Source organism: Capricornis sumatraensis, chromosome 15 (genome assembly GCF_032405125.1).
Source record: "Capricornis sumatraensis isolate serow.1 chromosome 15, serow.2, whole genome shotgun sequence".
NCBI classification, from domain to species: Eukaryota; Metazoa; Chordata; class Mammalia; order Artiodactyla; family Bovidae; genus Capricornis; species Capricornis sumatraensis.
The window spans coordinates 55942695-55967545 of record NC_091083.1 but is presented as its reverse complement, the minus strand read 5'-3'; the positions used below and the strand labels follow the sequence as shown (position 1 = coordinate 55967545).

Below are 24851 nucleotides of genomic sequence, written 5' to 3'. Positions count from 1 at the left end.
GAATCCTGTGATCCAGGAAGTAGTTCATCTTGAAACAAATAATAAAATCAAACTCTGCGTTTTTTTTTTTTCCTTATCTCCCCTTTTCTTCCCAAACTGGTCTTGCACAAGCAGGTATGACCTTCCATTGGGTGACAAGTATGTCGTAAGTGAAACGTTTACAGGCACTACAGGAATGACCTGGTGCCTCACCTACCTCATTAGAATTCTAATTGGGGTGTGTAGGAGAGGCTTCTATAAATGGTAAGGCGATCCCAGCAAGGCAGTCAGTCTCCCCACACCATCCGTGCCCTTCCCAGACGAGCCAGAGAGGAGGCAGAGGAAAGCGAAACATGTCTGGTGAGTGCATGGCATCTTCTCTGCCAGTCCCCGCTGGACTCCCATGCTTCTCTTGGGCCAACTGAGAGGCCAGAGTGCCCAGCTCGTGACAGCTGCCTTCGGGGCTCTGAAAGCTAGAGCCTGGTTTTTTTTTGAAGGTTCTCTTCAGAGGCAACTCTTTCTCCATGCCTGCCTAGTCCCTCTAGTGTGGTCTCAGGGTTAGAGCATGTTTGGGACGAAGTCCTGGGTAAAGGGCAGGTTCTTCAGTGCAGCCAGAGGCATATCCCCTTAGCTAGACAGACAAGCTTTGCCCTTTCAAGCCAGTTGGCACCTGCTTCCCGTGTTTCTCAGTGTCATTTTACCAGCTGTTAGTAATATAGGCAAAGAAAAGCACGTCTCAGAGCTACAAGGGAGGGAGGGAGTGACAGCGTGTAAGTCGATTTAACAGAAACCATCAGCGGTGCTGGAACGCTCCTAAGTAAACTACACATCCGCAAGCACTGGCAGGCTCTTTGAAAGTGACTTGATGAGTGAAACCACCAGGAGCAGAAGGAGCAGGTATGCCGAGGACAGTTCCTAAGAGCGGCACCAGGGAAGGGAGTGAAAAAGCACTGCTGGCGAGCACGGGTTCTCTGACTCTGTGGCCACTGTGAGGACTGGGCTCTGCTTAGACAGCGCCCCTGCTCAGCAGCAGGCTAATTATTGCCTGTCGTGGGTGCTCAGCCTAGTGGGTTGGCAGCGACGCCAAATCCAAACAAGGCATGAGTCAAACCAGTAAAATATTGTGAATGGAGGTTAAGGCTGCAGGAAGGTTTGCCCAAGAAATCGCTGAGCATGATGCAAAAGGGGCCTGCTGGTTACTTCAGAGATCACAAAGACCAGGACAAGGTGGCTGCAAAAATGGACTCTTCCCTTATCCTGGACTTCTTCCCATGAACATGCAACAGTGCTGGGTTGCTAAGAAGGGAACCTTGGATTCTGCAGACTTTAGCAAGAGAGGATAGGCCATCTCCCTCCCTACTTCCCTCCTGCCAGAGGATGAGTTGGCCCTTACCTGGGACCACAGAAATCTGGTAGCTGGGCCCAGACTAGGTTTTAGTAGCACCTCTTCTGCCACCAGTTCCAAGCTCATCCATGACCGCGGGTGAAATCTGTGACATGGAAAGCCATACTGAACCTGGTTTCTCATTTGAACTCTGTTACCAACTGCTGCTGCTGAGCCTCCAGCTCCCGATTCAAGATGAAGAGCTTGAAATGGGGGGACTTCCAGGTTCCTTCCAGTACTGACTGTGCTCTTTCATGAAAGGAAACAGGGGGCAGAGGGCGATGGGCTTCAGCAGGGGCTCAGCCCTGGGGCGCGTGCACCCACAGCAGCCTGCCCACTGAGAACCCTGCAGGCATCCCCAGGGGCCCAGTGTGTCCATGTCTGTGACTCCTAGGGACACTGTGCTCTTAAGACTCAACTTCTGGCTCCACCAGATGCCCAAAGGTCGCAGAGAAATGTGGACAATGGTCAATTCAGAGAAAATCAATTTTTAAAAAAGAGAGACAAGGAAACATCTTCATTCCCTTGAAGCTGTCACACCTGTGGTTCCTGGCCTGTCCCAGTCATGCAGCCAGGCAGGGCTCAGTAATGAATTCCTGAGTTCCTGAATGAATGAGTTTGCTTACTGGACACTCAGGGAAGGAGCCACAAGGCGCAGCGGGAGCATAGAGATCGAGAGGGCAGTCTTTCTCCATGGTGGGTTCGCAGTGGACTGTCATTAGGTTGTGTTACATGTCCAAGCACTTACCAGGGGCCAAGAGGAGGAAGGGATTAACCCTGGGGGCGGTTTAAGGTGGGGAGGCCCTAGGCCCCAGGTAGCACCAGGTAGCACTGGTATGGACGATGAGTTGGACTTGGTCAGAAGTAGTTTTGCGGGGTGAGGAGTATTCTGGGAGGAGGGAACAGGAAAAGAAACATGGGTGGTCGGGTGCGTGTGACCCAGGGAACTAGCAGGGTTGCAGCGTGCTGGTGCAAGAGGGCTGTTTCTGGCTCCCAGGTTAAGGTTCTTGTTGGAATCTGTGGGGTGTGATTATTCCGCCTCCCAGTGGAGACGGCAGCCTGGGCTGGGGTGGATGACATGGTGGAGGAAGGCCTGGCAGCCTTCTACCCAAAGTGGTTGGCACCCTCTGCCTTCCACACACCAAGGCCAGAGCCCCACATTGGACAGACACGCAAGCTGTGGACAGAGATGCTGGGCCCAGTGTGAAGGGGTTCCCCATCCTCGAGGCCATGCGGAGGCCCTGTGGCAGAGTCCTCAAGGGTCAAACACGGATGCAGACCTCTGCCTTGGGAGCCCGGCACTTCTGTGTCGGGGACAGGCGCCCTGTCCCACTAGGACGGTGAGTGTCCCCATCAGCAGCTTAGCTGGGCAGAGTGCTGGCTTCAGGACCCACCCTCTCTGGCTTCAGGCCCCAGCCTCAGAGGACCTGTGTCATTCTGGGCTGTGGGTCTGCACGTTTCCTGGGAGCTGAGAGGCTGGCTGCTCCTTCTCCATTTCCAGGCCCCCACGCTTGTGTCCCTGCTGCTCTGCTCACCTCAGATAACTTCCCAGCTCAGCCTCCACCCCGCTGGGCTGTGCTCCACAGATGGGGCAATCATTCTCGTCCCCAGGGCCCGCATGCCAGCCTGGGTGTGAGATGAAGAGAGGAAAAGCTTTCCCCGTTGTATGGAAGTCGAAGGAATGAGGCCCCTCATCTTGGTAGGGGCCGAAAGGTGCTCAGAAGGATCTGCAGTCCTCCGTCTCAGCCTGTTTTCCTCCTTTGTAAATAGGAGATAGTGATTGCTCCCCCGCCTCCCGCTCAGAGTGGCCATGTGTCTTGGGGGAGAGAATTCATGGAAAGTAGCTTTGATTGCATAGTGTAAATAGACACTGTGTAGGCTTAAGGTAGTGGTTCTCAACTCCAGCTCTGGTTCCATATTAGAATCACCAGTAGAGTTTAAGAAACCAGCGCCGTCCAAGTGGTGGGGATTAGGCTAATATGAACTCTCCAGGTGGTCCTCGTGCATGGTGAGGGTTTAAGAAATTTGAAACTCTCTCTGGAAGTGAAGGGGGCCCAGGAGTCCTTCCTTCCTCTCTCATGCGAACCGTGTAATGTCGAGGCAAGGAGGAGGCTGTGGGTGTTCCCCTCTCCCTGGCAGCTTCCTGGACTCGTGCCCATTGCCACCACCACCACCTCGGCTAGATGCAGGGTGCAGCCAGGAGTGGCACGTGGTCAGGCTGCACCGGCGTCAGTGTGAGCTTGGGCCAGTCTCTGCCTGAGTGTGCGATGTTTGGCAAGTGATGACACTTGACTGGACTTTCAAATCCCTCATCTGTGAAATGGGAATGACCACATCAGACAGGTTTGTAACTGTGAAAGGCCATATGCAAGAAAAACACTCAGCACTTTGTCTGCCCATCTGAGGTCCTCCATGGCAGCCCAGGAAAAGCTCAAACCCTTCTCTCACCTGTGTTGCTGGTGCTATTATGCGTGGGATCCTAAGACATCTGTACCACGGACAGGAGCCCAGGTGCCAGTGATGGGTGCATCTGGGGTCCCAACCAATGCCCTACAAGGGAGGGTGTTCAGTTTCACTATTCTCTTCTACAGAGAGGCTGAGACCTTGCTCAAGGCTGCTCGAACCACCAGTTCAGGGCTCACTCAACTTTGCCCTGGCACCCTTGCCAGCCCCTTGCTCAGTGCCCCCCGGGGAACCCCTATTTCCCCACCACCTGAGCACCAAGAGATTGTACCACCCATGCTGCACAGGGGTTGAAAATGTCTGAATGCAGAGGAAAGACGAAGGGAAGCAGTACAGGCTGGAGAGAGAAAGAAGAGACTGGTGAGGGCTGGAGTGAGGCAGGACCTGCCAGGAGCTGGAGACGTCCTGATGCCCAGAGGAGGGGGGCATGTTGCAAATAACAGCCTCCCAGTGACCAGGATCTAAGACCTGGTTTCTGGGCCAAGCTCTGACTTTCAGCTACCGGTGACCTCAGTAGACCTTCCAGGACCTCAGTTGTTTTACCTGTCACATGAGAATATTGCATCATATCACTGCTTTTCAAGCTGCCAGTTTTCACCATTAGCAAGCTGTAAAATCAATTGAGTGGACTGTGACCAGCAAATCATTTTAAAAATGAAGTAGAAAATATCACTGTGCATTGTGCGTAGTAAGGGTTCATACTGTTTTGGGAAAACTTCACATCAATTATAAACCCATGTGTGTAAGCAATGTACAAAATGTCTTTCTTAAAGCAGTCTCTAACAAAAAACTTGACATTTGGCTAGATGATTTTTAATATATCTGTCCTGTGAGTCACCTTTCACAGTCTAGAATCTGTTCTGTGCTTCTCTTTTTATCCCTGCCAAAAGTGGACCACAGAATAAGAGGGGAGGGCATTACACTATCAGTCACATGCAGCTAGGTTTGGCTGTAAATGACAGTGAATCCCAAATAACAATGGCTTAGAGAAATGAACAAGACAGAAGTTTAGTGGATGTAGGCAGTTCTGGTGGGTGGGGCAGCTGCACAATCCTGAGGGGCCTGGGCTCTTGCAGGCCCCCACTCTGTCATCCCAAAGGCATGTGTGGTTTAAACTGAGTCCGCATCACACCCAGACCTGGGACAGCAGGGGGAAGAAGATGGAAATAAGCAGGCTAAGGGCTTTTGCCAACTATTCTGAAAAAAGAGGTTTCCTCAGGATTGAAAACAGGCATTCAAGCAAATGCTTGCAAAGGAACATTCAGAGCAGCACTATTTATAAGAGTCAAAAGGCAGAAACAACCCAAAGATCCATCCACTGATAAATGGATGAATATGCAGTATATCAACATAGTGAAATATTATTCAGCCATAAAGAAGGGATGGACTACTGATACACGCTACCACGTGGATAAACCTTAAAAACATAATGCTAAGTGAAAAACCAGACTCAGAGACTGTATGACTCTGCTGATACGAAATGACCAGAGCAGCCAAATCTATGGGAACAGAAATCAGATGAGTGGTTCCCAGGGGCTAGAGCTGGGGAGGTGGGAAGTGAGTGCTAGTGGCTGGGGGATTTATCTCGAGGTTGAAGAAAAAGTTCTGAAACTAGATAGTGTTGATGGTTGCACAACATTGTGAATGTACTAAATGGCACCAAATTGTGTGCTTTAAGTGGTTAAAATGGTGAATTTCACCTCACTTTTTACAAAAGAGGTTTCCTGGGAATTAGGAATTAATACGTTTAACTTGCCCCTATAAGTCATTGGCCAGAACTCATTCACATGACCCCCAGCTGCAAGGGAGCCTGGCCATTAACATGAAGGATTTTATTACCAAGAAAGAAGGAGTGAGTGTATACTGGGATAGACATTTAGCAGTCACGATCACATCAGTGGTGCTGGTGGCACTGATTTTCTCAGGATAAAGAAAGTGGGGAAACTGCCCCTGGCCTGCTGGTGGAGTTAAGCAGTGAGTCAAAGAGGCAGCATGGGATTGTGAGACGGGCCCTGGATGAGAGTCCAGAGACATCCCACTGTGGGCAAATGACTTCCTGGGCCTCCATGCCCTCACAGCCAGAATAAGAGTCGGGGGAGATGCTCAGTCTCTAAAACGTTACTCTCTTTGATGTTTCTGAGAGTCTGTGTTGATGAGTCAATTATAGGGGTGAAGCCACTCTCCTTTCATCCCTGCCCTTCATCCAAGCAGGCACAAAGAACAGCTCTGAAGCTCATAAACACCCATGAAGTTGTAAACTCGGGAAAAAACTTGGATGTTTGTGCACCTCCCCTATTCCCTGCCCTGTTGTTCACCCACCAAGGCATGTCCGACTCTTTGTGACCCCATGGACTGCAGCAAGTCAAGCCTCCCTGCCCCTCCCCATCTCCTGGAGTTTGCCCAAGTTCATATGCATTTAACTGGTGATGCCATTCAACCAACTCATCTTCTGTCGACCTCAGCCTCTGCCTTCAATCTTTCCCAGCATCAGGGTCTTTTCAATGAGTTGGCTCTTTGCATCAAGTGGCCAAAGTATTGGAGCTTCAACTTCCACATAAGTCCTCCCAATGAGTATTCAGGGTTATTTCTCTGAAACCAGGATTGACTGGTTTCACCTCCTTGATGTCCAAGGGACTCTTGAGAGTCTTCTCCAGCACCACAGTTCGAAAGCATGATTTCTCCGGCACTCGGCCTTCTTCATAGTCCAACTCTCGGGTCTGTACATGACTACTGGAAAGATCATAGCCTTGACTATACAGACCTTTGTCAGCAAAGTGATGTCTTTGCTTTTTCATGCACTGTCTATATTTGTCATAGTTTTCCTGCTGAGAAGCAATCATCTTTTAATTTCATGGCTGCAGTCACCATCCACAGTGATTTTAGAGCCCAAGAAAAGGAAATCTGTCACTACTCCCACCTTTTCCCCTTCTATTTGCCATGAAGTGATGGGACCAGATGCCATGATCTTATTAGCTTTCTTTAATAGTGAGTTTTAAGCCAGCTTTTTCACTCTCCTCTTTCACCCCCGTTAGTGGCTCTTTAGTTCCTTTCCACTTTCTGCCATTAAGGTGATATCATCTGCATATCTGAGGTTATCCCCCTGCCCTTGCCTTTCTAGAACAAACTCAGGCTGAGATTAGTGCTACGTGAAGGGGTGGCAGGTGGGAGAACAAAGTCCCCTGGATAATCCACAAACAGGATCATCAGATCCCTGATTTGGACTGGCAAAAGTGGGGTGATGACTGAAGGCAGCCAGATGAAGGAGAAGGGTTTCAGGGACCACCTGGGAGCTTTGCGAGTGTGCTCTCAACCTGCCCATCCCACTTGGGGGTCCATGGATGCCCCCCTTCTCTCATGTCTCATGTAGAATGCCTTTGGGATACACTGGCCTTCCAGTGACTCATTCTCTCCTATGTATCAGGATGCGAATGCCAGACAGGAGGACAATGTGTAGTGAAGTTCCTCACCATCTGTTCTCCCCTCCCAGGTGGAGAACAGAAGACCAGGGCAACAGGGAGGGTAAGACCTGTCTAGGTACATGACCTTAAATAAGATATTTATCTCCTGTGGATAAGGAGTTTGAGACCAACATGTGCACTCTGCTAATAAATTGGATAACCAGCAAGGTTTTACTGTCAAGCACAGGGAGCTCTGCTCAGTGTTATGTGACAGCCTGGATGTGAGGGGAGTTTGGGGGAGAACAGATACATGTAAATGTATGGTGGAGTCCCTTTGCTGTCCACCTGAAACTATCACAACATTGTTAATTGACCATCAGTTCAGTTCAGTTCAGTCGCTCAGTCGTGTCCAACTCTTTGCGACCCCATGAATCGCAGCATACCAGGCTTCCTTGTCCATCACCAACTCCCGGAGTTCACTGAAACTCAGATCCATCGAGTCGGTGATGACATCCAGGCATCTCATCCTCTGTCGTCCCCTTCTCCTCCTGCCCTTAATCCCTCCCAGCATCACAGTCTTTTCCAATGAGTCAACTCTTTGCATGAGGTGGCCAGAGTACTGGAGTTTCAGCTTTAGCATCATTCCTTCCAAAGAACACCCAGGACTGATCTCCTTTAGAATGGACTGGTTGGATCTCCTTGCAGTCCAGGGGACTCTCAGGAGTCTTCTCCAACACCACAGTTCAAAAGTATCAATTCTTCAGCACTCACCTTTCTTCACAGTCCAACTCTCACATCCATACATGACCACAGGAAAAACCATAGCCTTGACTAGATGGACCTTTGATGGCACAGACGGACCTTTGATGTCTCTGCTTTTTAATATGCTATCTAGGTTCGTCATAACTTTCCTTCCAAGGAGTAAGCGTCTTTTAATTGGCTATACTCCAATATAAAATTTAAAGAAAATGTTTAAGACAGTTATCTCTCTGAGTGTTAGTTTCCAGTTTCTTTTTTTCTTCAATTGAAGTATAGTTGATTTACAAGGTTGTGTTAGTTTCAGATGTACAACAAAATGACTCAGTTATACATAAATGTATATTCTTTTTCATATTCTTTTCATTATAGGTCATTACAGGATATTGATATAGTTCCCTGTGCTCTACCCAGGGAACTTGTTGTTTATCTCTTTTGCGTGTAGCAGTGTGTATTTGCTAATCCCAAGCTCCTAGTTTATCCCCCCCACCCCAGTTATTCTGTAAAGATTTCATCCACGGTGTGTGTAAGTTGCTCTGTGTACTGTTAACAGCAGTTGACACACAGGACACCAATGACAAATATGAGTCCTGGTGTTACTCACCCTGCAGCTCAGAGAAGCCTTGCACACCCCACAAGCACTCCAGGGAGAAGCAAGACTCTTTCATCCAGCGCTCACGATGGGAGAGGCAGGAATGATCTTCTCTCAGCCAAGGACCCCACCTAGTGTGTACAAAGTTCCCTCTCTCTCCTTTCAGTGTCTCTGCAGTCAAGGAACCCTGGAGCCCAGTCTTTTCTTCATCATTTTCCCTACAGACTGGTTTCTGGGATGAAAGAGACACACCTCTACTTTCTTTTTTTTTTTTTTAATAATTAGAATTGTTTTATTTTTCAGGACTTAGGCAAACCTGTGTGAACTGGCTGTGTGTACTTTTGTGTGTTGATTCCCCCTTTTTCTTGCAGATCTCTTTTTAAAAATTGAAGTGTGCCTGAGTTACAATATTATATTAATTTCATATCTATAACATGGGATTTCAATTTTTATAGATTACATTCCATTTAAAGTTGCTATAAAACATTGGCTATATTTCCTGTGCTGTACAATCTATCCTTATATTCATTTTATACTTAACAGTTTGTAACTCTTATCCCCTACTTCTGTCTTGCCCTCTCTTCCCACTGGTAACCACTACTTTGTTCTCTGTATCTATGTCTGTTCTGTTTTGTTGTATTCATTCGTTTCATTTTTTTAGACTTCACATAGAAGTGATAACATATAGTATTTGGCTTCCCGGGTAGTGCAGTGATAGAAGTCTGCCTTCCAATGCAGGAGCTGCAAGAGAAGTGGGTTTGATCCCTGGATTGGGAAGATTCTCTGGAGTAGGAAATGGCAACATGCTCCAGTATTCTTGCCTGGAAAATTTCATGGACAGAGGAGCCTGGTGGGCAAAGTCCATAGGGGTCACAAAGAGTCAGACACCACTGAGTGACAGCACACACGCACGCGCGCATGCACACACACACACACACACACACACACACACACACACACAGCATCTGTCTTCCACTGTCTGACTTATTTCATAAGACCCTCCAGGTCCATCCATGTTATTGCAAATGGCAAAATTCCATTCTTTTTTATGCTTGAGTAGTATTGTATTGTGCATATATACCACATCTTCTTTATTTATCTGTTAATGGACACTTAGATTGCTTCCATAGCTTGCTATTGTAAATAATGCTGCTATGAACATTGTATATTTTTGAATTGGCATTTTTGTATTCTTTTGATAGATACCCAGGAGTGGAATTTCTGGATCATATAATAGTCCTATTTTTAGCTTTTTCAGTTCAGTTCAGTTCAGTTCAGTCACTCAGTCGTGTCCAACTCTTTGCGACCCCATGAATCGCAGCACGCCAGGCCTGCCTGTCCATCACCAACACCCGGAGTTCACTCAAACTCACGTCCATTGAGTCCGTGATGCCATCCAGCCATCTCATCCTCGGTTGTCCCCTTCTCCTCCTGCCCCCAGTCCCTCCCAGCATCAGAGTCTTTTCCAATGAGTCAACTCTTCACATGAGGTGGCCGAAGTACTGGAGTTTCAGCTTTAGCATCATTCCTTCCAAAGAAATCCCAGGGCTGATCTCCTTCAGAATGCACTGGTTGGATCTCCTCACAGTCCAAGGGACTCTCAAGGGTCTTCTCCAACACCACAGTTCAAAAGCATCAATTCTTCGGCACTGAGCCTTCTTCACAGTCCAACTCTCACATCCATACATGACCACAGGAAAAACCATAGCCTTGACTAGACGGACCTTTATTGGCAAAGTAATGTCTCTGCTTTTCAATATGCTATCTAGGTTGGTCATAACTTTCCTTCTTCCAAGGAGTAAGCGTCTTTTAATGTCATGTCTGCAGTCAGCATCTGCAGTGATTTTGGAGCCCCCAAATATAAAGGCTGACACTGTTTCCACTGTTTCCCCATCTATTTCCCATGAAGTGATGGGACCGGATGCCATGATCTTTGTTTTCTGAATGTTGAGCTTTAAGCCAACTTGTTCACTCTCCTCTTTCACTTTCATCAAGAGGCTTTTTAGTTCCTCTTCACTTTCTGCCATAAGGGTGGTGTCATCTGCATATCTGAGGTGATTGATATTTCTCCAGGCAATCTTGATTCCAGCCTGTGCTTCTTCCAGCCCAAGGACCTTCAATACAGTTTTCCATAGTGGCTGTACCAATTTACATTCCCTCCAACAGTGTACAAGAATCCCCTTTTCTCCACACCCTCATCAACACTTGTTATTTGTGGAGACGCCTCTGCTCTTGACACAGCTCTAGCAAACAGTGCTTAAGCACTGGCAGAAACCAGCTACAGATGGGAATCCCTGCTGCCCCCCATTCCTTAACCTGTGCTCTCAGAGGGCTGTCCAGGGACCATACTTTCTGTTCGCAACCCATGGTCAAGAATAGTGAGCTTCTTCTGGGGAGAAGACATACATCCTTTTGGATTTGGGAGTGGGGAGGAATCTCTGGGGAGACTTGTGTGACCTCAGACCACTGTATCTAAGAGCTCTTCTTTTTTCTAAAGCAAGACAGTGAGTAAATCTCTACCAAATCCCATGCACAGAAGACAGTAAGTGCAGTTGGTAAGAGGCAGGGGTTTAGAAGGTGAGGACTTTGCCCTAGAGGGTCCTAACTTTCATCAAGCCAGGTCTCTGCAGGTCATATAGAGCTTGATGCTTACCAGAGACCACCCAAGATCTGAGCTCTCACCGTTCAACATTTATGTGCAGGAATGTTCATCTCCCTCTGTCCCACCTTTCCCTCTGTGCCACCTTTCCCTCTGTGCCTTTCTCTTCAATCAGTAGATACTTGTTGGCTGCATGAATGTTTTCGTTTCCCTGAGTTTAAGAAAAAAAAGCTTTTTAATTTATTCTTTCAATAGTTATTTGCTCAATGCATAAATAAATGAGTGGACGTGTGAATGAATGACTCTTTGGTACACTGAGCAGGTGGCACGATCACCTTCTCAGCCTGCTTCAGCAGCGATCTTGGTTCATCACCCCAGATTCTGCATCCCACTCAAGTCGATGATGAGCCTGTGCCCATCCCTGGAGCTGCTTGGGGAGATCCGCAGCCCCAGGCCTGCCCTGGAGCCATGCCCTCTGTCTCCCCTTTCTCTTCCAGACAAGACCTCTGCTCTAGCCAAAAATACCTGCTCTTCTGGGCCTTCGGTCTCTCTGCCTGTTGTCTGAAATGCGCTTGACAAAATTCTCTCTTCCTTCAAGGCCTGGCATTTTCAGTGATTTTTTTTTTTTTTTCTGATTCCTACAACTGAAAGTGATTCTTGCCTGCATCTCCTAGACATCTTTCTGGGTGGGGGGAGGAGATTGGATTTCCCTCATCATTCATTCTGACATGTTGTCTTATGCACTGCTGAAGCTCTTTGGGGGTTAAAACTAATTTTCATACATTTTCATACCTCAACATGTGCCTTATATACTGTCCTACAAATAACAGGTGATCTCTCTGTTTATTAAGGAATACCCCACATACACCTTTCTTTATAGACTAAATTTGGAGCCCTAGTCATGAAGGTCATTGGATGACATTAGTTTTATGTTTGTTTGTGTGTTTGTTCATTTAGCCCTTCATTTGTTTATCTGATTGTCCTAATCTAGTCAAGCAATGTGCCAGGCGTTAGAATATAAAGATAAAGAAGGCACATTCCAATGAACAGAGGCAGACACATATAAAGAAGAGTTGCATCATCACACTCCCATCATAGCTGTAACCACATCGTCAAGATAGAGACCAGTTTCATTTGCAGAAGATTGGGTGTTGTAATGTCTCAAACATAACTCAAAGGGATTAAATACTTCAAAAGTTTTAAAAAGGTTGAACTCCTCATATCCCATGGAATCTCTCATAACCCTTCTCAGCTTAGCTCCCTTACCTACACGATCATCTGAGAAGCTGAGGGTAGATTTTGAGGTGTTTGTCCTCAGGGTCTTATCCAGGGATCTCATGGCCTGAGACCACTCTTGCCAATGAGCCTTTGAAAGGCTCTCCAGGCCAGTGGTTTCCCAGTCTCCGAGCCTCGAAATGCTTCCCAGAATCACATGGTCCTTCTCAGCATCAGGGGCACAGGCCAACACCAAAGTGTTGTACATATGCAGTATAGATGACATGGGTAATCATTTGCTGGGTGTTGGCGTCATAGAAGGCACTTGGCGTCTGGGAAGACACAAAGGGAAAAGCAAGGAAGCCAAAGCAGGGTGGTAGATCCAAGAGAAGTAGCTTCCTCCCAGTCCGTGCATCACTGTCCACAATGGAAGGAGGATAACGTGGACAGAATGGCTTACTCGGTTTCCTTGCTGGTTGGGGGAAGCTACTTCCTTGAGGGCTGAGTGACAATCAGCCAGGTGGAAGGGGAGGTGAGGTAGTGTGTGCCAAGCGTCAGCCACCTGAAAAGGCAGGTGGGAATAGGTTGTGAAGTGCTTGCCACCTTGCATTTTAATGTGATTTTTCCAAGAAGCTTCTTCCCCAGCAAGCCCTGTCCAAAAGCTGTCTCTTCGGTAACTTACACCTTTTCCCATAGGCCACCATCCCTTTTCTCCCAGTATCTCAAGTCCTCTTTTCTGTCTCATGGCTTTAGGACTCCAGAGTGTCAACTGGCAGACAGCCTCCAACCGGCAGGCACATCACACAGACAGGTTCTACAGCCAGGATCTCATCGTACGGAGAGGCCAGCCCTTCCATATGTCAGTGACCTTATCCCGAGGTCTCAGCTCTGGAGGAAGTGTGACATTCACAGTTTCCACAGGTACCTGCTCACTGCTCCCTGCCCCCCTCCCACATACACACCTTGAGGAGACCTTGGGGCTGTGCATCCAAGGGGCGGTGGTGGTGGCGGCCTCAGGCTCTAACCCAGATCTACCATTGACTTAGTAGAGTCCAGTTTCACCTACCTCTGAGGGTCACAGTCTTAACTTCAAGAGGGGTTTGGACCATGTGATCTCCAGTTGCTTCCAGTGCCATAACGTGCTGCTTCATTGTATAACGTCTCCCAAAGAATCCCTGCAGTTATATTGGAATCTGGTTTCTCCACAGTCAGCCAACGCTACTTGGTTTCCATTGTCCTATGTCTTTTTTCCAGGGCCTTACCCCTCAGAGTCGGCCAAGACAAAGGCTGTGTTTCCACTCTCCGATGGGACAAGTAGCAGCGGCTGGGGTGCACAACTTGTGTCCAACAGGAACAATGTTCTGAACATCTCCATCCTTAGCCCTGCAAATGCACCCATTGGGAGGTACACACTAAACATGCAGGTCTCCTCCCAGGGCAGTGACTCCATGCTGAAACTTGGAACATTCATACTGCTCTTTAATCCCTGGCTGCAAGGTAGGCATCCAACCACCCACACTCCCAGCCATCAGCTAAGGGATGTCCATGGAAAAGAGATGGAGGGAATGGTTTTCATGGGCTCAGGTTTGATTACGGAAAGTCTGTGGAATAAGGAAAGAACACAGAAGCTAGAAGTCAGAAGCCAGGGGTTTTGGTCCAGCTCTGCCTCTGAACCCGCTATGTGAGTTGGCAGTCTCTCTACCCTTCTGAGCCTCAAATTCCTCACCATTAGATGGACAGCTTGCTATTTCTGGGGCTGTTGCAAGGATCTCATGAGTTTTTGAAAACTGTATAGTATGGTGTATTGACTACAGCACCATTCTGCAGCCTGGAGACAACTTGTGCCTGAAGAAGCAAGTTTTTCATTTCCGGAGGTCTTATTTTCAGATTCTTAGGTCATCTCAGCTTCTCTTTCAAGTTGATAGTTCTCATGATATGATGTGGAAGCATTTTAGCCCAAGACTTCACTCCTCAGTGGAGCTGGGCGAAGGGTTGAAGGTGTGGCTTGCTCCAGCCACCATGTGGGTACTCAGGACTGAGACAAGGTTGAGTCTCTATAGTTCTCTGTAAGATTCTATCCCCTACTATCTGTTTTTTTGGTGTCAAACAGCTGATGGTGTCTTTATGAGTAACCATGCTGAGAGAGAGGAATATGTTCAGGAAGATGCTGGCATCATCTTTGTGGGAAGCACAAATCGAATTGGCATGATTGGCTGGAACTACGGACAGGTAAAAGGGTCATAGAGGCTGGCAGTAATGTCCCTATTCTACCCAAAGAAGCTCCGCAGCAGACCCCACAGATAGGTGGCAGTTCCCAAATCTGTCCATTTGCCTGCCTCTTATTTGTTCATTCATTCAGAAGACATTCATTGATGACCTACTATGTGCCAGGAGCCAAGGTGCCTCTGTGGATACAGGAGATGGATAAGACATATTTCATGTCTTTGAAGAGGTCACACTTTCATGGGCAAAACAGACACATAACTAAATTGATGCAACAACGTGTTATTGGTACCATGATACATGAACGAAGATAAGGCCCAGTAGAGACTTGCACAACAGTATAGTATCTGTTATTCATTCCGTGTCATAATGTGATGAAATTTCCTTGGTGTGAGCATTCGACCTTCCAAGGGCCCTATAGTACTATGATGTCTGAGTCCACAGAATTCCCGAGTTTGCTCAGCTAGCCACATCCAGGGATTCCCTCCATATTTTCTTCTTTCCAGCAGACAGATGAAGCATTACAATGAAGTACCTTGGGTGGGGTGCCTTGGATGTCCAGCAGAGGGTGGACAGGTGCACATTCTGCCATGTCCAGACCCCTTTCTGCAGTCAACCAGGGCATATCTGCCATGTATTTTATCTTCAGTATAATGCCATATATTTTATATGTTGAGTTTTATATGTTGTGTTCTGTGTTAAATTTCATAGAAAAGAAGAAAAAGGGGTGGGGTGGGTAAGGGCATAGGGTGCACTGTGGGGTGGAAGGGAGGATATTTTTGATGGGGTGATCTGGGAGAGCCTTGCTTAGAAAGGAACTTAGGATCAGAAACTTAATGGAGGCAAGGGAGCTGGATAGATATCTTGGGGAAAAGCGTTGGAGGAAGAAGGGACAGCATATATGAAGACTCAAAGGCAAGAAAGAGCTTGGCCTTCTCCATTTTGTGAAAATGGCTTCAAATTCCAATTTTAGTGAGACACTTTATAATCAGTTCCCAAAAGTCTAAGTGATATGCTAGAGATCAATGTCAGAACCAGATGGAAACTTTGAGATGTGCTCAGCCTGATCCCTTGTTATACAGCTGGTGAAATTGAAGCCCAGACAGGTCAAGTGACTGCTCTCAAGTTCGTAACAGTGAGGGAGTCTCATTAAACTTGAGGGGCCTCAGCACAGGGCCTTGTGTACAGCAAGAGGTCTGGATGAGTTTTCAGGGTTAAAGGCCAGGTGGGTGGTTGTTCCTCAGTCTCTCAGTTCTGGGGGCCGTGGAGTGGGGGGAGATATGGGCAGTGCCCGTGGCTCTTACCAGCATGGCCTCCATGCCCTCAATTAGCTGATACTACTTGTAATTTCTTTCATCGTAACATATGGCCCCATTTTGAACAGTTTGAAGAAGGCATTCTGAACATTTGCCTCTCAGTCCTGGATAACAGTCTAAATTTTCGCCGTGACCCTGCTACGGATGTGGCCCACAGAAATGACCCCAAATATATTGGCCGGGTTCTGAGTGCAATGGTGAGTGATGAGAAAACCATAATAACTAGTTGTTACCCTATATCAAACTCAGCTATGGGTTAGGCACAACCACTCATCTTGTTGGTTGATGTCTCACAAAATAAAGTTGGTGGTTATTACATCCCCATTTTGTACACACAGAGTATGACACGCCTCTAAATTAAAGGACTTGCCTGAGACACACGGGAGTGAGTGGCAGAGGCAAAACCAGACCCAGGCTGCCGGCTTCCAAGCCCTTCCCACTGTATTGTGAGGCCTTCCTCAGATGACAAGGATTTGATCTGTGGGGGTCCACCAGGGCTGGGAGGACACAAAGCTGAGACATCGCTCCATCCCTGGGGCTCCTGGGGAAGGGGCTACTCTCCTTTGCTCTGATCCATCCCCTCCTCAGCACAGAGAGCTTGAGTGCCAGCAGGGAGGGCAGAGGTTGACATGGTCATCTTCTAGATGGGGAACCTGATGCCAGGGGGCTGGAGGGAATCACACACAACTTAGCCTTCGAGTGAGTCCAGCCAGAATAAGGCCTCCAACTGCCTGCCTGGGGCCACCTTCACTCACCCACTCCCTCCACGTGAGAAACCTACCCCACCTATCCAAACACACACATTAGCTGGATATATACACAAGCTGAATGCTGGGGGAATGCTCTATACTCAGTGGGTAGAAAACCTCTCCATCAGAAAAATGTCCAAACAAGGGATAACCTGCTCAAAAGTTATAAACTAAAAAGCTAAAAGTCAGAGAGTTCTTGAACTTTAACCCTCTGAAACTAAACAGTTACTCAGAAGTGTCACCTTTTGTGTGTGTGTGATTAATGGACTAGGCATTTCCAGTCTTTTTTGAGCTGGAGAATATCCAAGCTAATGAGCTAGTTACATGGTTAATTGAATGACCTCCTGACTACATGATAGATATTGGGGGTCATCAGACAGGGCTTCTCAACTTGAACCTGGCAGGACAGGTGTGGGGAGGCCCAGAGAATGTGGAGGCACTGAGGACACGATGGGAACCAGGGTGGCAGGAAGAGTCCAGAGAGGGAGTGGACCCAGGCTGAACCGTGAAAACTAAGTGGTCCTAGAAGGGTAGGATTAAAGCCCAGGCCAAGGTCTAGGAAAGCTGGTATTTAGGCAACTTAGAAAGTTGAGCCTCCTCAGCTCAGGAGAGGGTGGGGGAGGCAGCTGGCTCCAGCAGCTGCTGACTCACTCCAGCCCTCGGGACAAAACACTTGATCTCAGAGCCAGGCTCCTCAGCTGCACCTCCCTGCTCTCTCTCCAGCCCTCCTGGTTGGGCTGGACCACGAGCTAATTATGGCCTGTGTGGGGCTTTGAAACACTCGGCTTTCAGTCAGAGATGAGCCTGTGATTACCACACTGGAGGCTGGAGCACCTGTGACTCAAGAGATGGAGATGGGCCGTGCAATCTTCCATCTTGAAGGAGCCCCGTGGCCCTGATCCTGCAATTCCAGCCCGGCCGTCCTGGAGGGGGTGCAGAGCTCACCCAGCACACAGAGGGGCTGCGAAGACTGGGTCAGCTGGTCGTGGGCAAGGATCCTTCCATTTCCAGACTGCTGGTTCTCACAAGCCTTGCCTTGTGACCCCCGCAGAGAGAGGGAGCAGTTCTCACTGTGAGGTTGGGGTAAACGCTACTCAGTTTCATAAACTGAAGACCTGGCTGCTGGGAGACAGCTGAGGGCATACTTGCTCCTTCTGTTCCCTGTGTTGGAAGGAGAGCTTGAACGAATCAGCTTGTCAACAATCAACCAGCTGACAAGCAGCCAGGGTAGGCTCGTGACTCAAGTTTCTCCTTCTTCTTTCTCTTTTAACTTTTTTAAAAAATTTGGCTGCCTTGGGTCTTAGTCATGGCACACAGTTGTGCATCTTTTGTTGCAGTGCACGGATTCTCTAGTTGTGGTGCCTGGACCCAGTGCAGCTCCCAGGCTTAGGTGGTCTGCAGCACATGAGATCTTAGTTCCCTGACCAAGGATCAAACCCACATCTCCTGCATTGCAAGGCAGATTATAACCACCGGGCAACCAGGGAAGTCCCTCTTTTGACTTTTTATTATAGAAAAGTTCAGACGTTCACAAAAGGAGAGGAAAAAGTAAAATGAACTTCTATGTGCCTGTCACCGGCTTCATCAGTTACCTACACAAGGCCAGTCTTGTTTCATCTGTGTCCCCTTCTTCATGCATTATGTGATAAATTCCAGATAGCACATCATTCTGTCCCTAAATATTTCAATATGAGTCTCTAAAAGATTCAGACGAAGAGATTCAGGTCTCTTGATTCCTAGTCTAGTGCTCTTTTCATGTGACTCATTCAAGAATCAAGGGTTTCCCAGGTGACACAGTGGTAAAGAGTCTGCTTGCCAATGCAGGAGAAGCAGGAGACATGGGTTTGATCCCCGGGTCAAGAAGATCCCCTGGAGATGGGAATGACAACCCACTCCAGTCTTCTTGCCTGGAAAATCCCATGGACAGAGGAGCCTGGCATGGAATTGCAGAGTCAGATGTGACTGAGCACGCACAAAAACACCCAAATACAAGAATCATGCGTTAAGCTGAGTGAATGAATGAATGGATGGATGAAAAGCGAAAGTCCATCTTTATTCTTTTCAAGAATAAGTTAGTTGCTAAAGTTTTACAGTGATCTTTTCAGAAGACCAGGACACCAAAAGAGAGCTTCAAACTATGGATCCCCAAGTCAGGTGGCAGCAGCCTGTGAGTTCTGGCCAGGACTTGATTGTAGGCTGATTTTCTACCCTTGCTTCATCACTGACAAGCCATGGAGGCTTGATTTTCTCTGTGAGCTGGGAATAACATATGAATTAGGGGCAAGCATGGCCTGTTAAGGAAAGCACTTTCAAATTCATAAACTTCTTGATACCCATTATCACAATTATCATCCAAATTGCCCAGAAAGACAGAGACTTGAGGGAGTCTCCCTGGCTTCCTTCTTTGACTCCTTACCTTGCCGCCTGAACTCTGCCTGTCACTCTCTGTGCTGATTCCTTTGGGGTTTATTCCTGCCCAGATCAATGCCAATGATGACAATGGCGTGATTTCTGGGAACTGGAGCGGTAGCTACACTGGTGGCCGGGATCCTAGGAACTGGAATGGCAGCGTGGAAATCCTCAAGGAGTGGCAAAGATCTGGCTTCAGGCCCGTCCGGTACGGCCAGTGCTGGGTCTTTGCTGGAACCCTCAACACAGGTATTCTGGATGAGGTGTGCCTTTGCTGCATGGATGGGCAGCAGTGGGGTGCCCCCAGGTACTGTCTCCACTGCACCTCGAGTCCTCAGACTGCCCTTGACTTGCAGTGTTGCGATGTTTGGGGATTCCCTCCCGAGTGATCACCAACTTCAACTCAGCTCATGACACAGACAGAAACCTCAGCGTGGATGTCTACTACGACTCCTTGGGACGGCCCGTGGAAAAAGGCAGTGATAGCGTGTGGTGAGTATCTGATCCTTTCTGAGCACCAAATCCAAGCAGCTTCTCCCTAGCTCTCCCCAGCTCCTGGGACCAGCTCCAAACAGGAATCAGGAGGCAAGTACCATGTCAACACATCGTTTAGAATGGAAATGCTATCATATCTTGGCCTTTTGGCTAAGATCAAGTGTAGAATGGAAATGCCGAAGCTAGCAAGACCCAAAACAACCCTTCTCAGAGTTCTGCAAACGCTGATGGTCCATTTTATCTTGCCACCAGATGAAGGCTCTGATACCAGTGAAAAATATGATTCCTGGGCTCTGTGAAACTGCCCTGAGTTTATAGGGGCCCCTAGACCCTATGATATTTTAGAAGCGAAACATTGAAATCATTGATTTTCTAGTAAGACGAATAATGTATGTCATTTCGGGCAACCCATATGACTTAATGGGCTTTCTTAAAGAAAAGTGACATATTTTCTCATATATATATACACTTGCTTAGTATCTTGATTGCTAGAATAAAATGTTAGCTTATTCTGGATTTCAACTGAAAATAGGAAACTTTATAAGTAGCTGGAAATATATATTTCTAAACCATAAATATGACATGCACATATGTGTGTGTGATATATAATATATGCCAACTGAAAGTAGGTTATCTAAAATTTACAGACATATATCTATAACTTTGTATAGCTGCTTATATACATAAAATAGATATTGTTACAGCTATTTAAGGTTATACCATATGACGAGTTATTACCAGATGACAACTGAAAATAGTTATGTCTATATGTGTGTATACACATAGATGTCTACGTATATAAAGTACTACATGCATATGTCAATAATCCATTGTTTGAATCCATTTCAAAGGATATACATATAATAATCATTCACATGCATATACATGTGAATATATGTATTCTAGATAACTTAATAACAGATGTCATCTTTTTTCCAGATGTTCAACTTTGAGAAAGTCTGTATAAAAAATTCTTTATTGCTTATTATTCCCAGAATAAGTAGATGCAAGTTTACTGAAATGTACTTAGGGTAACTAATAGAATAAAGTCAAAGGAATATTAAAATTAACCGAAAGAGATATTAAAACAAATAAACAACAGCCCGCACCAATAATGGCACTGAATACTGTAAGCATCCTCTCCCCTCTGAAGGGAGGGAAGTGTATGTAATTCACCCAAGGTCACATGGATGCTAGGGTTTAATGGGGGAGAGAAAGTTTATTTCAGATGTTCTTCCTTAATCTACACACACATAATGTTCTCTCTAGTGATGCTGCTACTTACAGCGAGGTTTTGTTTTCCAACTTCTCATAAATGAATGTCTTTTCTTCTCCCTGTTTTTTCCTTTTGTTATTGTGTCCAAAATCCCATTGCAACCTTTTCTGATCCTTGGGACAATGCCATTCCTGGCTTTGTCTTCCTTTAGAAAAAGAGATGCTTGTTCCAACAAGATGACTGATTTTGGGGAAAGAGTGGCCCTCTTCGGCTTAACCCTTCTGTGATTATTCTGCACACTAGGAACTGCAGAGGGGTCAGAAAGCATGAGGCTCAGTCCTTCTGCCGAGAGCACGTCTGGTGCTGTTAGGGGACAAAAAGTGGGGAGGCCATTAGAGACTATTTAGTGATGCAGTGTGCCAGCTGTGTGTCAGACAGTACTGTGGGAACTCAGGGAGGGGGCCATCAAGGAAGACCTGCTGGGAACAGAAAGTTGGGGCCTTTAAGCTGAATTTGGAATTAGACCTGAGATCTCTTGGTTACTGGTTCATGCTACACATTAGCTTCATAATTTATTCTAAATGTAATCACCTTGGGGCAAGTGTGGACCCCTGGAGACAGTCTCTACTGTCATTTCTGTTGGCTTTGCTGCAGAGTGTCAGGCCGTAAAACTCTGATTTTTCCTGGGGTTCCTCATCAGAACCCTCCTCAGAAAGCAGTGGGTGCTGAGCATTCCTTCTCTTCCCCCTTTTCCCTGCAACTGTGGGTGGTGAACCAGCACTGGATGGTGTGTACACAGGGATTCCTGAGCCCCAGTTCCAGTCCCACTCACCATCCAGCTCTAGAACTTGTATAAGCCACTCCATCTTTCTGACCCCCAGGTTCCCCATCAGTGAAATGTAAATGTTGGCTTGGAACTAGATGTTCACTTCAGCCTCTTTAACTTTTTGATTCTGTGAATCTTCAGCTTACCCTACTTTTTGAGTTAGAGCTACACCTCCCAAGAGTCCCTTCAACGTGGTTCCTGCCAGGGGTTGGAGGGAATTAGCTCACAAGTCGTTTTCTGCCTGGAGTGAAATTACTAACCTATTTTTTTTCCTTGCCTATTATTAAAAGGACAGTTTGAGTTTGGACAGAAATTCTTCGATCTGAATCTGTATGTTGCAAATGTTAAAAGCTTTTAGAACCTTGTTCAGATTTGCCTAAAGTAATAGAATGTAAGGATCAAGTGAGGTTAAGCACCTGAGAATGCTTAATAATAAAAACAGCAGCAACTAATAATTTGCTGAGCAATTGTGCTTCAGGTCCCTTTCTGAATGCCTGCATGTACTCTTCGGGAACAATGAAGTAGGCGCTATTGTGATCACCCCATTTTACAGCTGAGGAACCTGAGACATAGTGTCATTCATTCAAGGGCAGATAACTTGGAAACAGTGGAGCATGAATTTGAACCAGGCCACTTTGTAAACTATGAAGCACCAGAGAGATGCCAAAGAATATTATCACTATTCCTGACTGATGTTTGAGAAACCTGATCGCATAACTTGAGATTTTCCAGAATAGGGGTTGGGGCAGTGGCTGGACACCAACCAGCTGAAGAATCTGGGTTCTTTGGTTCACACTTAGGTGGAAAATGAAAATGTTCTATGACACTAGATGCTATCTCAGGATTCAGTGGGGAGAAATGATTTGCCCAAAGTAGAACTGAAATAATGTCCAAGCTAGAGGTGAACACAGGTGTCTCTCAATAGGACTATTTCAAGTCAAAGAGCATTAAGATCTCTGAGGGATCTTAGAGAGGGACCCACTTATCTCATAACCGAGAAACCAGAGGCCCAGGGAGAAGCACTGGTAAATGGCTGAAGACGTTTGGGTGCTCTCAATAAGGGTCTAACTTTATGTAAGTTCCTTAACTTTCTGTACCTCAGTTTCCTGTCTGTAAAATGAAGGGCTAGGTCAGGGGACCTCAGCAATTTCTTCTAGAGCTCTCTTTGAATCACATTATAGCATCCAGTGGGGTCCGTTTCCTTCTAAGCCATTCTGCTCATGCCGGTGGTTTGACTTAAAAGGCACAAGGCTCTGGAGTTTTCACTTCTTTCGAGTCGGGACACTCTGGGAAAAGCTTCTTTACTACGGCTCCCCTCTGTACCACTGTGAAGGAGATCTCTGAAGCCTGCAAACAAATGTTTTAAAAAAGTTTGGCCAAAGTTATCTTAATCTTGACATTTCTGGCTTGCTTTCTTGGTTCATTTGACTTGATCCCCCAGTTTCTCAAGTCACAGACTCTATTTGTAGCCTTTACAGAGCTCAGAGGTGGAAGGCAAATGGAGATTGCCCATTCTTATGGTCGGGAAAGTGGTGTTGGTCAGTAATGGAGAAGAACTGTCATAACCCACACCCCTACATGAGCCCTAACTCCTAAGGCATCTATCTCTCTGTGACCACCAGCCTCCACTACTAGTTAGCCAGTCCCTAAAGTACCTGGAGCAGCTTGCTTAGACCCACAGCAAGGAAACCAAGACTGTAAGAGTGGCAGGGTTCCAGAACAATTCAATTCAGAGAGCATGATGCATGAATTGCACATCAGACCCTGCACTGGACACTGGGCACCAAGCAGAGTGAGATACATGAACCTCAGTAGAGGAGTTCCCAGCTGCACAGGAAGCTAGATGATTGTGGAACAAAAGTTAAATCAGAGATGGTATAGAGGTAGGGTTGGCACTCTCTGAGTATGTTCAGTTCAGTTCAGTTCAGTCGCTCAGTTGTGTCCAACTCTTTGCGACCCCATGGACTGCAGCATGCCAGGCTTCCCTGTCCATCACCAACTCCCAGAGTTTGTCCAAACTCATATCCATTGAGTTGGTGATGCCATCCAACCATCTCATCCTCTGTTGTCCCCTTCTCCTCCTGCCTTCAATCTTTCCCAGCATCAGGGTCTTTTCATTTTTTTTTTTCTTTTTTTTTTTTTATTAAATTTTAAAATCTTTAATTCTTACATGTGTTCCCAAACATGAAACCCCCTCCCACCTCCCTCCCCATAACATCTCTGTGGGTGATCCCCATGCACCAGCCCCAAGCATGCTGTATCCTGCGTCAGACATGAGTCAGCTCTTTACATCAGGTGGCCAAAGTATTGGAGTTTCAGCTTCAACGTCAGTCCTTCCGATGAACACTTAGAACTAATCTCCTTTAGGATGGACTGGTTGGATCTCCTTGCAGTCCAAGGGACTCTCAAGAGTCTTCTCTAACACCACAGTTCAAAAGCATCAATTCTTCAGCACTCAGCTCTCTTTAGAGTCCAACTCTCACATCCATGCACGACTACTGGAAAAACCATAGCCTTGACTAGATGGACTTCTTGGGAAAGTAATGTCTCTGCTTTTTAATATGCTGTCTAGGTTGGTCATAACTTTCCTTCCAAGAGTAAGCGTCTTTTAATTTTATGGCTGCACTCACCATCTGCAGTGATTTTGGAACCCAAAAAAGCAAAGTCAGACACTGTTTCCACTGTTTCCCCCTCCATTTGCCATGAAGTGATGGGACCGGATGCCATGATCTTAGTTTTCTGAATGTTGAGTTTTAAACCAACTTTTTCACGCTCCTCTTTCACTTTCATCAAGAGGTTCTTTAGTTCTTCTTCACTTTCTGCCATAAGGGTGGTGTCATCTGCATATCTGAGGTTATTGATATTTCTCCCAACAATCTTGATTCCATCTTGTGCTTCCTCCAGCCCAGCATTTCTCATGATGTACTCTGCATATAAGTTAAATAAGCAGGGTAACAATATACAGCCTTGTTATACTCCTTTTCCTATTTGGAACCAGTCTGTTGTTCCATGTCTAGTTCTAACTGTTGCTTTCTGACCTGCATACAGATTTCTCAGGAAGCAGGTCACGTGGTCTGGTATTCCCATTCCTTTCAGAATTTTCCACAGTTTGCGGTGATCCACACAATCAAAGACTTTAACATAGTCAATAAAGCAGAAGTAAATGTTTTTCTGGAACTCTCTTGCCTTTTTGATGATCCAGCAGATGTTGGCAATTTGATCTCTGGTTCC

The 24851-nt window shown here is 46.7% G+C and overlaps 1 protein-coding gene across 1 annotated transcript in view; it reads left to right on the top strand.

Moving 5' to 3' along the window:
- Positions 1–288: 288 nt before the first annotated feature.
- TGM3 (transglutaminase 3) overlaps positions 289–24851 on the top strand; it is a 44298-nt gene continuing 19735 nt past the window's right edge. Inside the window, exons 1-7 of the mRNA XM_068987009.1 lie at positions 289–339; positions 13140–13307; positions 13641–13883; positions 14497–14615; positions 15994–16122; positions 19155–19332; positions 19440–19575. Coding sequence (XP_068843110.1) covers positions 333–339; positions 13140–13307; positions 13641–13883; positions 14497–14615; positions 15994–16122; positions 19155–19332; positions 19440–19575 — 980 coding nt within the window. The 5' untranslated portion in view covers positions 289–332. The remainder of the gene's footprint in view (positions 340–13139; positions 13308–13640; positions 13884–14496; positions 14616–15993; positions 16123–19154; positions 19333–19439; positions 19576–24851) is intronic.